Genomic DNA, 16409 nt, shown 5'->3' on the forward strand with positions numbered 1-16409 from the left:
TTGCATACAACTAGTGCTACTGCGGAATTTAAATAGCCACATATGGCTCATGGCTACCCTGCGGGTCCTTTTCCCAGTGACAGCCCCTTTCTGCCAAAGAGCTTGAACCAACTTTGCCACTTAAGGTCAAGTCTAAAACAAGAGAGGCGCCTTTGAAATAACAGTGGAATCCAATGGCAAGCCAAATCTCTAAGACAGTAGAGTGAGACAAGGGAACGCGGACCCAGCCATAGGCAGGGGGAGGAATAGGAGTCAAGAGGAGCGGGAGGGTGGGGGGAGGAGGGCGAGGCCAGGATTCAGGTCCACCACGCCCTCACGTCAGACTAGACCTGAGATTCTTAAATATATATGTATTTTTTCATCTCTGGACACACTTCAATCACACCCCTTCTGCCCTCCCCTCCCAACTGCAAACCAAGTGCAGCAGACACAGCACAGCACACGTGAGGGGCCCCTCCCTTTCACCAAAGCTGGGGGCAGGGCACAGCTTGGGGATGGAAGAGCCTCGAAGTGAGGTAAATATGGAGGTTCTAGAATCCAGTTGGCTGAGTTCTAGATCGGGGGGATGGGGCCAGGATGCAGCACAGAGGCGAGGTTCTAGAATCAGCAGCTGGGACCTAGAACCCAGTGGTTTCATGATGGGTCTAGCGGTTGGGGGTTGCTTGGGGGAGGGTGCAAGAGAAGACAGTCAGTTGTCCTCAGCAGAGGGATTCCCTGGAGGCCACAGGAGTCTAGAGATACGGGGGAATTCAGATTCAGGGAAGGAGGAGTAGGGTCTGGTCCAGAAAAGGCCAGAAAGGCATCTAGACCAAGACGGTGTTCTCCAGTAGGAATGAGAAGACAAGTGGTTCTGCCCCCACTTGCTTGGCCAAAGTGCAGAGGAAGAAGGGAGTTGGGGTGGAGGGATCCTCCAGGCAGAGTTGGACACCCCAGGGAGGGCTCCCTCAGAGTAAACAGGAGTGCACTGGCCTGGAGCCCGAGTTCTGGAGTTGAAATAGAGGGCCTGCACTCAGTTAAGTCCCTGAAAGGGCGCCAGCTCTGGACTTGATTGTCTCATTCTCAGGGACGCCACGTGGTTTCCAGTGCTCGGTGGCGCCCTGGCCAGGCCTGCACATGGCAGGCTCTGTATGCTGTAGAATTAGTAAGCACATGGGTTTCTAGGAGCCCCAGCATAAAAGGCAACAGAGCAGGTTTCTGAAAACCTCTGGCACCACGGCAGGGCAATGGCAGATCCCTGGCCTCTGGGACGGCCCAGGGGGACTCCAGGGCACAAGAAAGGCACAGTGTTGTGGATACTGGAGTGTTGGGGATTCCAAGAGCGGGGCTAGAGGGGCTGGAGTGTATGGCGGAGGAGGTGGGGCTGTGGACCCCACAGAGGGTTGAAGATCTTGAGTGAAGTTTTCGGACAGCGCCATTCCACATCCATTCTCTGGATAAGGGAGGCAGGGTTGGCGGGGGCGGGCGCGGGAAGGGGTAGTGTGGGGTTGGGAATTTAGTTGCGTTCCTCGCCCAGGGAGCTGGCGGGGCTAAGGGGTTCGCTGGGGGTGCTGAGTGAGCTGGAGGGCGCCGTGTCCACCGACCCGCGCTTGCTCCCGGTGGAAGAGGTGCAGGAGGCGCGGCGCGGCCACTCGGGTGCGCGGATGTTGCGCCGGTCCTTGGCGGCCTCCTCGTCCTCGTCGTAGCGCTCGCCATCTTCATCCGGTGGTAAGTCCCGGGGTTCCTCCTCATCCTCACTCTGGTGCGGGCTGGAGTGTCGCGACAGCGAAGGTGATGGTGGCACTGAGGCTGGCCGTGGGTAGCGGTAGCCCTGGGTCTATATACGGAGGTGTGGGCACAAACCGCAGAATGAGTAAGCAGAGGCCCCCTACAGCCAGCCTGGGCGTCCAACGTCCCTGAGGCCGTGTGACTCCAGGAGGGACACCCCGCCTCATCCCCCCACCCCCTTTCTAGCTCCTGGCCCACCAGAGGGACCTTTGGATCCACTTACCGCATCAGCCTCGTGAGGCTCGTAGGTGAAGTATTCTGGAAAGGCCTTGGCCAGCGCCATGTGGCGCGCTGACATGTAGTACTTGTTGGAGGGAAAGAAGGGGGTGGGCATCAGGGGGCAGAAGCAGACCCCGCGCCCCGAGATTTGGCGACGGGGCAAGTCCTGGCTACACCTTTAATCAGATAAGCACACCCCCGGGCCAATTTCCAGTTGGCCAAAGAGGCTCCACCCCTTATGTAGATAAGCAGGGCTGTGAATGGACAGCCCTCTGAGCCACACCCACTAAGGGGGTGGGATTCTCCAATCAGGTACCTCTTTGGCCACACCCTATGCAAATAGAGAACTTCCAACCCAGGTATCTTCTGGACGTTAGTTTCTTAAAGGGACAGCAAGCGTTACAAAAAAGAGAGCGTGCCCTTTGTGCCAGCTTTCGAGGCTTGGGGAATCAGACACCCAGAGCCGGAAGTGACTGATTCACCGGCAGAGGACAGGGAGGGGAGTTATACCCGGCCTAGGTATTTCCAGTCCAGAAGGTCAGAGAGGCGCTCCGTTCGGTTCCGCTGGATAATGCGCTGCCTTCGGCTCTGCTGGCAGAAACTGTAGAGGAAGGAGGTGAGCTGCGAGCAGGAATCATCCAGGCTGCGGAATCGCCGGTCCAGAATGTAGATACCTGTCGGGGCCAGGACGGGGGTCTCAGAGAACAGACTGAAACCTTCATTCTCTCTGGGACTCTGCGAGCACCAGGAGGCCTCCCTCCCACCGGGACTAAGGAGTCCACTCCCTCCTCTTAGTGGCCCAAGAGTCCACGCCCCTCTTTCCCAGTATTCAAGAATTTCGGCTCTCAGTCCGGACGCTGACCGTAAGCTGAGGGGTCTGCGATGTGTTCCTCCATGAAGCAGCCGAACCCGGAGAGGTTGGTGGAGACACTGGGGATACCCATTACCGTGCACTCAGCTGCGGGAAGGTGTGAGAAAGGTCTGCTTACTTTCCCCTCTTTAGAGTCTTAAATCCCAATAAAAGCTTCAATGGCGCCCTCTACTGGAGCCTTTAACAAGTGCCGGGCGCTGTGCTGAGCAAATCAGAGGCCAGAAAAATCAAGCTGTGCATTTGCCCACGAGTTAGTCCCTATTTCTTAGAGGGGACGCTAAGAGGTCCAGAAAAGGGAATTCACTTTCCCCAAGGGCTCAGGGTAAGAAAAAGCCTATAATTGGGCAATAAGGATGCTAATCTATTGAGCCTGGTACTCTGGGCCAGAGTCGACCATTTTAAAGAATCCTTACAACCTGTAAGATACTTTGCTTGCCAGGTTACACTGTTTTGGTTTTCATAGCTTCATAGTCTGTTTTGTTGTTGTTGTTCGTTTGTTTGTTTTGTTTTTTTGCTTTTTTTTTTTTTGCCACACTGTGCGGAATGTGGGATCTTAGTTCCCCAACCAGAGATGGAACGCCCCCCCCAACACCTGCATAGGGAGCCAGGAACCTCAATCACTGGACCACCACAGAAGTCCCCATAGGCTGTTTTGATAGGAGGTAGGATAAGACCTCTCATTATTACTAACCCAGTGTGCAGAGCACGTTCTATACCTCATTTACTACCTTAAAATAATGCTGAGAAATGCTTCAAGGAGTTTATTATACTTCTTACGTAAGTGTTTCTAAAAATATCTGTAAGCTGCAAAAGTAGGCACTACATATGACAAGGCTTATTAAAAAAAAAAAAAATAGAGGCTAGAGGTAGCACTTCTAGCTCAGTGGGTAAAGAATCTGCCTGCAACGGAGGAGACCTGGGTTCAATTCCTTAGTCAAGAAGATCCCCTGAAGAAGGAAATGGCAACCCACTCCAGTATTCTTGCCTGGGGAATCCCATGGACAGAGGAGCCTGGTGGGCTACAGTCCATGGGGTCGCAAAGAGTCGGACACAAATTAGTGACTAAACCACCACAAATTAGTGACTAAACCACCACCACCATGGGAAAAATAGGGGCTGGTCACATCGTTTTAACTGTGGATGAAAACAAAACTGGCAAGTTTCCTAATCATCACATAAGCACTATTTAAAAGATCTGTCAAATTACTCATCACTGAAGAAATACTACAGCAAATGTGGTATTTATTTTGCCTTAAAAACATACGAAAGTAGCTGGACTGTTAGCAAACTGTGCATTTAGCTGTTGTTGTTTGCGGAAACCAAACAGTAGCTAACAGAGAAATCACGTGTGAACTCTGACATCAGCCCTCTAGTTACTCATCACATGAGCTGCTGTGTCACAGAAACACATGAACAGACTGTTCCCATTGTTCCTCTTTCGCAAGGGTGGAGCTTGGCGCTCAGGGAGGGTGAGTCCCTTGGCTCAGGATCATGCCAGATGCTGAACTCACCTGGTGTGTAGCCCCAAGGCTCATAGTAGGAGGGGAAGACCCCAAGGTGGCAGCCACGGACAAACTCTTCATAGTCCACGGGGAGCAGGGGGCTTGTAGAGGACAGGAACTCCGGGTGAAAAATCACCTGGCAGTGAAAATCAAGGGCTCAGCCTGAGCACCTTATTTAGCTCCTCCCTGGGTAGAAGGAACTCCCAGGGTGCTCCCTGGATGGCCCAGAGAGGATGCAAGACTTGACAAAAGCCACACAAGTCAGTGCCAGGACAAAGATAAGGAATCCAAGGCTATCTGCCTCGGAAGCAAAGGTTCTTTCTAAACACTGCAATCCTTTCATAAACTAGGGGAGATGGGGAACGTGAGGGCCAGGCTCCATCCCTTATATCACACCCCTTCCTCCTAAACCACTCCCCCCGACTTTGCCAAATCCCACCCTGGCCAGTGCGCTCACCTTGACTCTGTCAGCACTACTATTGAAGAGGCCGATTCGGCGGATGGTTGTCAAGATGGGGTCCGAGGAGTCATCCAGCATGTTGTGGGTGCACACAGGAGGGAAAGATTGCCGCTGTAGGGGCCACAAGTGGGGATGAGGGGTCAGGGAAGGGCCAGAGGGCTCCCTCCTTCCCCATAAGCCATGCTGATCCTGGGGATCTGAGGGGACCACAATTCTCACCAGGTTGTGGAGCAACAAACCCAGGAGATTACCAGGAGTTGTAGATTTCCTACTTGGCTCTATCTGTAAAGGTTTTCATTTCCCTTTAACCACCATGAGCTGAAATGAAACTATAATCTTCAGCTGTATTTGAGGCAGAACCAGGGTTAACATGCCTCACAGAATACAGGGAATTGTAGCTACACTCGTTCTGTACTCTGGGCTGTCATCAAAGAAACCCAAAGGGATTGTAACTCCCAGCAGTTGATGGGGGCAGAGACTGTGCCTTTCAGGGACTGCTTGCTGGGAGTTACAGTTTGCTTATGAAAATCCTGGATCTCCTCTCCACCTCCACCCTCAAAAGCCCACACTCAGAAGAAACCACAGTTCCCAGGAGTCACTGGAGGAAGACAAAGCTAGTGCAATAGCAGTCCCAGGGACTGCTGGGATGTATAGTTCTTCGCAGCTGTCCCATCATTCCTCTCATTAAAAAATCTACTCTTCTTCAGTTTACTGACTCCAGGAGCCCAGGAAATGACAACTCCCAGCAGCCTCATAACAAAAACATCCTCAGTGAGGCCAACTGCCTTTAGGAACTTTTGGAAATTATAGTTTGGCCAAAAACAGGTCACACCTTATCTGAGCAACTTGGCTGTCTTGGTTTCCATTCCCCAGGTAATGGATCACCAACACTGACCACAGATGCCAAAAACCCATGACTCCAGAGAAAAAAAGAACTCTTAATTCCCAGAAGTCTCTGGGGGCAGGGAGAGTCAAGGCAGCAAAAAAAAAAAAAAAAAAGCCCCAGGGGCTGCTGGGAGTTGTAGTTCTCATTCTGTGGCTGCCAATTTTTCTCCAAGGTTTCCCATCCCTCCAATTAGCCCCAGGTATGTAAAGAAGCTACAACTCCCAGGGCTATCTGGGAACTTAGAAACAACCAGTGGGAGAAGAAACACCAACTGCTGAGAATTTTCAATGTTCTTCAAGGAGTGTTTCAGCTGACCCCAGTCTACCCCCAGAGGACCAACAAAACTACCACTCCCAGCAGCCTCTGGGGAAAGAGGTAGAGGTAGCATGCAGCAAAGCCCAAAGTCAGCAGGGAGTTGTAGTTCTCATTTTGTGGTGACCTTCACAAAGAGTCCGACACAACTGAGCGTCTAACACTTTCATTGTTGACTTTAGTCTAAGGTCCCTTCTACCTTTTGTTCATGGGTGCCCCAAGGACTCAAAGGAACTACAACTCCCAGCAGCCTCTGTGGCAGAATAAGCTGTGGGGAATCAGGCTGCCCTAAAGGCTTCTGGGAATTGAAGTTCACACCCTTCTGACTTCAAAATTGATTCCTGGAATAAGGGCTTGGCGATAAAGCAGAACTCCCAGCCATCTCTGGGGTCAGAGCTAACACGGCAGTCTGCCTCAGGGACTGCTGCTGGGAATCGCCATCTCTCGACTCGGGAGTCCAAACCATACCTGCGTGGCAAAGATGGCTCTCTTCATCATAGTGAAGTCCTCCTTGTCCAGCATCTTGTTCATGTCTGGGAGGCTCCCCCTGTAAGGCGAGCAGGGGGATGCATCTGGGCATGGGTGACGAGAGGGTTTAGAGCCTAGGAGGATGCAGGGCTGAGGGCAGGGCACTCACACCAGCAAGGATTCGTAAAGCTTCCTCCCAAACTTTTCCTTCACTGTGTTGGCCGTATCCCTGGAGGAAGCAGAGCGACAACATTACATAGAGACCAGCTGCCATTCATTGTTAGACTTCTGGGGCAGCTGGGAAGTTGAGGTCTGAGCAGAGAGAAGCCCTGGGGATTTCTGGGCTGGAGGATGGGGACTCAGGGAATTAGGTCCTGGAAGGTTTGGCTTCCTTGTGCCTTGCATCAGCTGTGTGGCCAGGGACAGATGGCCTTCCCTCTCTGACTACCGTGACTCATCTGTCAGACGGGGATAAAAATAGAAGCAACCTCAAAGGTTTGCAGTGCGAATTCGATGAGGTCATGACAAAAAATGCACAGTGCCCGGCACACAGCGAGCCTTCCAGAAATGTCAGCTATTATTAGGATTTGTGCTAGTGATGCTAAGCCCCATTTTATTAAAAGGGAAAATTACGTTCTGAGAGGGGAAAATGTATGGACACAAGTAAAGCTAGCCAAGTGCCACCCTACAATGTCACTGACATTCCTCTGTTCATGGTCCTCTCAGAACTCTGGCTTCATTTTCTACCCCATCTCCCTAGGGCATTCTGCTCCATCCCCATTGGCTTCCTTGCTGTTTCTCAAACATGCCCCAGGGCCTTTGCACTTGCTGTTCCCTCTGCCTGAAATGCTGTTCCCCAGATAGACACAATGCTGTCTCCCTCATTTCCTCTCTTGGTCTCTACTTGCTGATACTTTCTCACTGTGACCTGTCCTGACAACCCCATCTCATACTCGAGTCCTGCTTTTTTTTTTTTTTTTTGGCCAGAGCACTGTCTATAGAACTTTCTAGAATGTGAACTCAATGAGGGCAAGGCTTTTATCTTTCTGGTTCATGACTGTGTTCCCAGTGCCTGGAACAGCACCTGGCACACAGTAGGAGCTCAAGGAATAGCCAGCCAATGGCTAGTGAGTGGGTTTTATAGGTGAAGAAACTGAGGCTTGGACTTCCCTGATGGTCCAGTGGTTAAGAATCCACGTGCCAATGGAGGGGACACAGGTTTGATCCCTGGTCTGGGAAATCCCACATGCCCTAGGCAACTAACCTGTGCAGCACAACTAGTGACACCTCACTCTAGAGCCTGCAAGCCACAACTACTGAAGCCTGTGCACCCCGGAGCCCGTGCTCCACAACAAGAGAAGCCACCGCAATGAGATGCCTGCACACCGCAACTCAAGGGTAGCCCCAGCTCAACACGACTAGAGAAAGCCCATGTGCAGCAACAAAGACCCAGGTGCAGCCAAAAATAAAATAATTAATTAAAAAAAAAAAAACTGAGGCTTGTGCAACTAAGAGTTCACATGCTAAACTAAAGATCCCATGTGCTGCAACTAAGACTCAGGGAAGCCAAATAAATAATAAATATTAAAAGAAAAAAGAGGTCTTCCCTGATAGCTCAGTGGGTAAAGAATCTGCCTGCAATGCAGGGGACCCAGGTTCAATTCCTGGGTCAGGAAGATCCCTTGGAGAAGGGAAAGGCTACCCACTCCAGTATTCTGACCTGGAGAGCTCCATGGACTGTATAGTCCATGGGGTCGCAAAGAGTCAGACATGACTGAGCGACTTCCACTCCCACAACTGTATATGACACAATGCAGGGGACACGGGTTCAATCCCTGGTCCAGAAAGATACCACATCCCATGGAGCAACTAAGCCCGAGCTCCACAACTGAGCTGAGCCCACACAGCCAAACTAGAGAGTAACCCCCTCTCATCACAACTAGAGAAAGCCCGTGCACAGCAATGAAGACCCAGCACATCCAAGAAAAGAAAGCAAGGAAGAGAAAGGCTTGAGAGGCTGAGTGGTTGGCCTCAAGTTACAAAGCCAGAGTGGGACGGGGCATGAGCCAAACTCTCTAGTTGGATATCAGAGCCCTGGTCCTGCTGTCACGTTCACCCTGCCTGTGACTGCAACTTCGTACTGCCCCAGGGCTGGAGACATCTGAAGCAAGTGACTTTGCTAGGAATCAGGTTGGGGATGGGTTGATCATGTTACAGATCACAAAACTGAGACTCCAGGAGAAACGGGGGACCCAAAGCACAGAGCTGGGAGTGGGAGCCGCAGGAAATGTTGGGCCCAGGACTGCTGACCAAAGCTGCTTGCGCACGGCCTGGCCCTTAAGGGTTTCCACGTTGAAATTGTTGGTCCGAGCTGGCATGATGAAGAAGGCAACCACCGTCTGCTCGCTGCCATTCACCTGGGGCAGAGGAAAGGGAGGGCCTTGTGTGTGTGTGTATGTATGTATGAGAATCACATGGGAGAAGGCTGAGACCACCCACCCTTTTCCACCCTCCAAGACCACTAGGACCCTGCCATGTCCCTTCCTGTTAAGAATATAGGACAGAGCTACCATCCCCACTGGGACTCTGATCTTCTTTCTGAGTCATCCCTACACTCCCATTTTATACATAGGTTTCCCTGCCCCCACCTCCCCAGGTCTCCATTCTCCTTCTCCTTGACCCCTTGCAGCCCAGGCCTTACTCTGAGCAGATAGTTGAGCCGGGCCAAGGCCTCCAGGAAGACGTCAGCCCCCTTGTTGGAGAACTCGTAGCGGCCGGCGATAAAGAAGTACAAGGTCTTGTCCAAGTTGAAATCTAGGTGCCTAAAGAAGCCACAACCCAGGGTGAAGCCAAGACCCTCACCCACTCACCCCAGCCTCGAAACTACAAACCCCAGAAGCCACAGGGGCAAAGAATATCTTAGGACAGAGGCATCATGGGAGCTCATCATGGGAACTGTGGTTCTTTTCTCCTTAGACAGGGATTTCCTTAAATACTCAGCCATTGTGCTGGTGCTCAAGAACTCAAGAGACAGAGCCCTCAGCTCTCCCCTCTGTTGGCCCCAGGAGTCTGGGCTCCCAACCCCCTCCTCTCTTGAGACCTAAGTATCTGGCCTACATACCCATAAAAATGGCCCCGCACAAACTCCTGGATTCGAGCCTTGCTCTGAGCATGGAGGTTCTGGAACTCATGCATGGCAGAGAATTTCTTCACATTCAGTCCATTGGGGGTCACGATATCTGGGATTGGGGGAGAAGGTCCCACATTTCATTTCTTCATTCAGATCAATGTGGCTGAATGAATAAATGAAGGAAAGATCCCTTTCCTTTCACAATGTCTTTGTTTCGATAGCTCCTCTGTGAGTTCCTGTGGTGACCCAATTGCCCTACCACTCAGACACCTTCTTGCCCAATGTTGCTTGCTGATATTCAGAAGCCTAACCACAACTCCCATCAGCCCCTGTGAATGGCTAACTAAACAGGGAACAGATCAGCATCAAGACTTCTGGGAATTGTAGTTCTTTTGTTTCCCTTATGCTACCCTGAGCTGGGGGAATGAATCAATGTCCCCATCCTGTTTCTCTACCTTCAAGCCTCTTTTATGGCCCCAACTGTTTCCTATTGTCATAGAAATTAAAGTGTATCAGTAAAAAACTATAACCCCTACTAGCCGCTGGGGTAAAATTCCAGCAACATAAGGAGCTGTCCAGCCAAAGGCCTTGCACCCATCGACAATGGATGCTCTAGTGTGGAAAGAATAATTGGTTCCAACACTGCTTTTCTCAAAAACAAAATTCAAGGAAACTCCTTCCTCTTTGTAAGACCAATATCTATATTAGTCAGTAAAAGAATTTTACCATTTCTGAAATTAAAGAAACTACACCTCCCATTAGCCTCTAGGGTATACAGTCAGGCAGCCTCATATTTAGGTCAGCAACCTATGGCCTTCTGGGAGTTGTAGTTCTCTGCTCTTTACAGCAAAAAAAAAAAAAGAAAAAAGTTGGTTCAAGCCTTGGCATAGACTACCTCATTTACGTCTGCAGTCCCCAGCCAATTTCCTACCTGGTTTCCTTTTGAGTAGGTGCTGAGCCTCGATGGCGGTGATCTGGGACACAGTAGTGAAGACATGAGCGCAATGGGCTGCGGCCCGTTCCATGCAGTAGCGGTGATAGATTTGCCTCTCACCTGCTTCCTTGTCCACGTTGAACTGGGCAGGCAGAAAGGGCAGTCAGGTTAGAAGGACTGGGGAAAGACAGAAGGTCCGGTCTCCAGTGTCTTAGGGGAGACGGGGGCTGGAAGCTGGACTCCTGGGTCTGAGGGTGGAGACGACTTGGGATTTGGACTCCTGGGTCCTAGGAGAAGAGGGAACTTGATCCCCTTGGGCTTTGAAGACAGCTTTGGGCTGTCTTGTAACATTGGCAACCCCCATTTGCCACACTCCCAGCTCACATTCTCCAGGTTGTTGTAGAAGTCCACAGCCCCAGCACACAAGTATCGCCCCAGCAGCGTGGCATGGGTGGTGAAGATGGTAGCCACGGGCAGCCTCCGGGCGCGGCACAGGCAGAGCCCGACGCCCGCCAACCACTCATGGAAGTGTGCGACCACATGTGGTTTCTCCTCGCTCTGGGCCAGGAACTGTGGGGCAACAGAGACAGGGCCACTGTATCTCCATGTATTTTGTGAAGACAACCAGTGATCCCCCACATAGATGAGGAAGCAGGAGAGCAGTAAATCTACCCCCACTACTGTACAGAGTGGGTGGTGACCTACTGCAATCCCCATCAGACAAGGACCTCTCAACCCTTGAGGCCGCTGGACTAGCTGACCCATCCCCAGAGGCTGATGGGAGCTGTTTTTTTGACCAACTTTCTAAGTCCCAGCAGGGATGAACTGGAAAGACCAAAGTTTTCCCCAGGTCATGAACACAATTCTTGGAGACCCTTTATGGCAGTCAAGAGTAGACCTGTACCCAATAGTTGCTGAAGGACTACAACTCCCAGGATGCCCTAGAAGCAGCCAGTTTATAAAATGTCCCAAGGTGTAGGGGAAAAAAAGCATCTTGAGCCTTTTAAAACCTAAAAGAGGGTCAGTAACAAGACTCCTGGTTCTCAGATAGGCTGGGGATTCCTAAACATCCAGAGCCCCATCTGAAAGCCACGTCTAGCCCAATATGGGATGAGAGAATTACGACTCCCAGAATTCCCTGGGGTGAGCCTTCCCGTCAAGCCAGCCTCCTCTAGAGCTAGGGGCTTGCAATTTCCATATTTGGAAGACTGGAGTGAATGATCTGGAGTTGAGATTGGCTCTCTGAGGAAAGAAGAATCTAGGCCCCTGGATGTCCATGTTCCCAAAGATTAGAGCTAATCCCTGGATTAAAGGACTACAATTCCCAGAATGCTCCGGCAGAAGAGACACCAACCACCCTCCGACCACCTGGCAACCCTCCAGCCAGGGGCTGATGGCCATTGTATTCTGGGACCTGGGGTCAAAAGCAGTGCCACAGGCATGGACAGTGGGGCCTACCTCACCCAGGAACCAGGTGGTGAGGAAGCCAAAAAGGACGGCGTCGTTGGCCTCCCGGTCGTACCAGGGCACCCCAATGTTGCATGTGTCCCACAGCTCCCCCTTCCAGCGCTCCAGGGCCCAGGCTGAGGCCCCCACATCAAGGAGCACCACCAGGGGGCCCCCCTCGATCAGCCAGCGTCCGAAATACACCTGCAGAGGGAACACAGGAAGGCTTAAGGTTTTGGCCACCTGTCTCTGGTCACAGCATCTGTGTTTCTCCCATCCCCAGGCAGACGTCCGGGCTCATAGCCTGGGTTCTTCTACCTCCTTTTTCTTTACCTGCTGCTAATTTTTCACTCATGGCCTTATTTCTCCTTTTGCTGTTAGTTATTCCTCCCACAATCTTTTCTCATCTCGGCTGTGGCATCTCACCCCATTCCTTGCTTCGTTTCTTTCTTTTCAAGAGTTTTGTTTATTTTTGCCACACCGCACAGCATGTGGGATCTTAGTTCCTGATCAGGGATTGAACTTGCGCCCCCTGTGTGGGAAGTGCAAAGTCTTAACCACTGCACCACCAGGAAAGTCCCCCTTGCTTAGTTTCTATAAAGGCTGTGTCCCTTCACTACTTATAACCCACATTGCACATGTCCTGTCTCCGTGCCCTGTACCGCCTTGTTGATCCACCCTGCTAATCATTTCTCCAACCCGCTGCCTTGTTTCTCTTTCCGCTGCCACATTTCTCCCACCAGTCATCAAGCGGCTTTCTCCCATCAACTTTCTTTTCTGCAGCTCACTGGCTGCTTCTTTTTACCCTTCTTGCTGCCTTGTTTCTGATTCTTTCACCATATATGTCACCTGCTTCCTCTTTCCCCTGCCCCCAGCCCATCTTATACTCTGCAGCCTCCTTTCTACTACTACCCGCCCTCCAGGTTGGATTTCTGCCCCCTGCTACATTTCTCTGATCTGCTGGCTTCCTCCAGATTCCTGTGGCCCAGCTTCTGGGCCTGCTGCCACACCTCCATCCGGCTGAGCCACCCTACTCCTCCCCACGTGGCTTTTCCCTGATGCCCCTCCCCCTCCCAGCTGTTGTCTGCCCTTTTGCTGGGGGGGCTATTCTTAGGCCCCCAGCACGTGGACAGCAGCTGCCCTAGGGTTCCTTAGGGACACAGTCCCTCCTGATTGGACTCCAGACCCCATCCCAAACCAGAGGCCGTGAATGAATGAAGGCAAGCCTGTACCTCTTCCTCCCAGAACCCAAACCTGCCCTGCTGCCTTCAGGCCTAAACTCTGTTCTCATCGTCTTCACTGGGTGCCTGGCACTCTCCCCCTCATCTTTTTAATTCCCGACTCCGCCCATCCGAAACTCTGTCCCCTGGGTCTGCCTGCCTCTCTTCCTCAGTTACCCATCTTCCTCTCTCCTTTGAGACCCTTCTCTCTAAAACAGGCTACCTCTCTTCCCTATCTAGACTCTATTTCCCTGTTGCTCTAACCACTGGGCAACCACCACTTTTTGGGACACTCAGCATGTCTCCATCAGCTATCTAATTTGTCTACCTGCCCACCTCACTCTGCAAGCTGTTTTAAGTAATAATGATGTGATAATAATAACCACGAAGATAACAGCTCACAGACAGCGTGAACTGCATGCCAGGACCTGGGCTGAAGACTTTTTATGAGCTATTTCATCCTCCCAAGAAATCTCTACAGTGGATGCTATCAGCATGTTCATCAGTCAAGGTCGCATGGGAGGAAGCAGAGAAGGTGAATTTTGTGTGTGTGAACCATTTTTAAAGTCTTTAATGAATTTGTTACAATATTGTTTCTGTTTTCTGTTTTGTTTCTTTGGCAACCAAGGATGTGGGATCTTAGCTTCCTGACCAGGGATCAAACCCACAACCTCCTGCATTGGAAGGTGAAGTCTTAATCACTGGACTGCCTGGGAAGTCCCCAGAGAAGATGAATTTGAACTTCACGCTCCAGAACAACTGCTCTGACCTCCTGCCTCACCCCCACCCCACACCCACCAGGTTTTCTAGGTCCATCTAGCTCTCTTCCTCTCTCTGCATCTGAGGATCTTGGCCTCTTCCTTTTAGGACCATCTTTTAGTCTGTCTTGTACCTGCTGTCTGTGTTTATTCACCAATGTCCTAGAGCTGGGGGTTCACCCACTCACTTCACACAGTCCTGTATCTCTCTGAGTGTCTGTCAATCTTAGCTCCTCTGTGTCTGCCTGGGAAAGTACTGGGCCATCCTGAGTTTCTGTCCAGGCCTCCCTGTCTCCCTGGGGCTGTCCACCCCCTGCTCTTTCTCCTTCCGCTGCCCCCACCCTGTGCTCGGCCGGGCCATGTCCCACCTTGCAGCCCTTGCTGTTCATGGAATCCAGTGTCCTCTTCAGGGCCGGGGTCGGGGGTTCCAGCAGTTCCACCTGGGTCCTCACGCCCTGCTCCGTGTACGGTCCCACCAGGTAGTAGTTGTCACCCCACTCGTCCCCTGTCACCTTTGCTTTCGTCTGCAGCACGGTGTAGATGCCGCCCACTGTGGGCCCAAGTACATAAGGACAGGCCCCAGCTGAGGTCTACACATCTGGGGCCTGGGGAGAGGCGCGGGTGCACAGAAGCCCCGGACCTCTGGCTCAGAGGGAAGATGGAACTGGGAGCCCACACTTCAGGGTCAGAGGGAGGAGGGGAGAGGGGGTTGATGGATGGTACTCCTGGGTCGATGGGAGGAGGGGGCTGGGGTCAGGACTTGGGAGGGAGGAGAGGGTTCAGGCTGGACTTCTGAATCTGAGAGAAGGGACTGGGGGCCTTGGCTCCCAGGTGTGAGAGAATTATGAGCTGGGGCCAAGGAGGACAGAAGCTGACAAGGGTTATCAGGGTCCAGGTTCTTGAACTGCCAGCTTAAGGGAGTTGGGTTTAAATTCCCAGTCAGGCTCCAGGACACAATAAGGGAGAATCCCTCTTCATGGCCTCATTTAGGTTCCCACAGTTGTCCCAAAGAAGCCAGAGCTGTCATCCCTCACCCACCAGGGACTCTGCCGACCTGTCCCCCAGTTCTCTCTCCCCACATGGGGACACAGGCACACATGCCCCTGCCTCTCCCATGACTCCATTCCAGACTCCTTACCCCTGCAGCCTGGACCCTGGTGAGCCATGGCTCCATGTTTGCAGACACCCGCAGCCCCGCCACCCCCTGCCCCCTTTTCTCTCCCAAAACTCAGCAATGCAAAATCCTAACTTCCTTCCTTCTGCGGAGCTAGACTGCTCCTCGCTCCTGGGTTTCCAGCCCCAGCCTTCTCCAAACCCATAATATTAGGCCCTTTGGAGCCTGGAACCCAGAAATCCAGGCCCCCAGCCACTCCCATCCCAGGGCCCAGCCCCTGACCAACTTAGGACTTCCCAGTCTTCCCCCAATCCAGCGCGCATGTGTCTGAGGCCACAGGTTCCTCTATGCCTCCAAACCCGGAGCTCAGGCACTCAGAACCCTGCCATCCAGGCCCCAACGCTCTCTCACCCTAGGATCTAAGAATCAGGGTCTCCAGCCTCCTCGTGTATTTACCCTCAAATGACCAGTTCCCCAAATTCTCCCACCACGATGCGTGCATCCCATCTCCAAGTGGGCTCTCTTCCAAATCCGGAGTTACATCCCAAGATGCTTCCCCACCTAGGGCCACAGTTCTTAAGTGCCAAACCTCCCCCCCGCATCTCCTTCCGATCGAGGACCCAAACCTCTGGTCTTTTTCATTTTAACCCCCTCTCCCCTAGGACCCAGGACCTGGGTTTCCAGGCTCCTTTCATCTTACGCGATTCATCCCCTCCCTCCAGGGCCCAGGAGACAAACTCCAGCCCCTCTCCAAGGGCACAGGAGTCACAGGCTCCTTGCCCAGGACCCAAGAATCATGCCATGCAGCCTCGTTCGCTGTTACTCAATATTCCGGGCCCCCATCCCCGCCTGCTCGTCTCGTCCGGTCCCTCTGCCCGGTTTGCTCACCCTTGTTGGCCACCTCCCAGGCCACCTCGAAGAGCACTGCGTTCTCCAGGTCGAATTCATCCTCCCAGTCCTCCAGTCCTGGCAGGGAGGACATGGACAAAGTGCGGTTTAGAGGCATGGCCGACGCGGTTAGAGGGCTCCGGGGGGCCACTGGTGGGGGCCCCGGAGGTGTCGAAGGAATGCACTGGGCAGGGCGCTGGGCCAGGTAGCTGGTGCCCGACGGGAAGCTCGCACCGCCCTCGGCTTCCTATTGCACGACCGCACCCCCGCCCGGAGCGGCCAGACCGGGGCAGCAAGCGGCCGCAGCGTCACTGAGCCCCTTGGGGCTCCTGCAGTGAAACCTTGCGGCCACCAGGAGGCGGCGCCCGCCCCCCCGGCCAACCCCATTGGTCTGCGTCCGGGGGCGGGGCTCCCGCGTCTTCTCATTGGTGGACAGT

The 16409-nt window shown here is 52.7% G+C and overlaps 1 protein-coding gene across 1 annotated transcript; it reads right to left on the reverse strand.

Annotated features, from left to right (window-relative positions):
• Positions 1–330: 330 nt before the first annotated feature.
• On the reverse strand, positions 331–16300 carry GYS1 (glycogen synthase 1). The gene is made up of 16 exons (XM_061139795.1): positions 15973–16300; positions 14339–14520; positions 12005–12196; positions 10931–11116; positions 10544–10688; positions 9604–9721; positions 9184–9304; positions 8793–8899; positions 6652–6711; positions 6483–6561; positions 4814–4927; positions 4366–4492; positions 2846–2941; positions 2494–2657; positions 1988–2068; positions 331–1813 (listed from the first exon to the last, which is right to left on the reverse strand). The coding sequence occupies exons 1-16, from the start codon at positions 16088–16090 to the stop codon at positions 1493–1495; spliced, it is 2211 nt and encodes a 736-aa protein (XP_060995778.1). The 5' UTR covers positions 16091–16300; the 3' UTR covers positions 331–1492.
• Between the last annotated feature and the right edge of the window lie 109 nt (positions 16301–16409).

Source organism: Dama dama, chromosome 4 (assembly GCF_033118175.1).
Source record: "Dama dama isolate Ldn47 chromosome 4, ASM3311817v1, whole genome shotgun sequence".
Taxonomy (NCBI): Eukaryota; Metazoa; Chordata; class Mammalia; order Artiodactyla; family Cervidae; genus Dama; species Dama dama.

Bases quoted from the DNA above. Each gene is read 5' to 3' on its own strand.
- GYS1 (XM_061139795.1), bottom strand. From the start codon at position 16,090: ATGCCTCTAAACCGCACTTTGTCCATGTCCTCCCTGCCAGGACTGGAG. The intron at 11,117-12,004 runs GTAGGCCCCACT...GTTGCCCCACAG, and splicing joins CCACCTGGTTCCTGGGTGAG to TTCCTGGCCCAGAGCGAGGA. The intron at 8,900-9,183 runs GTAAGGCCTGGG...CCTCTGCCCCAG, and splicing joins GGCTCAACTATCTGCTCAGA to GTGAATGGCAGCGAGCAGAC.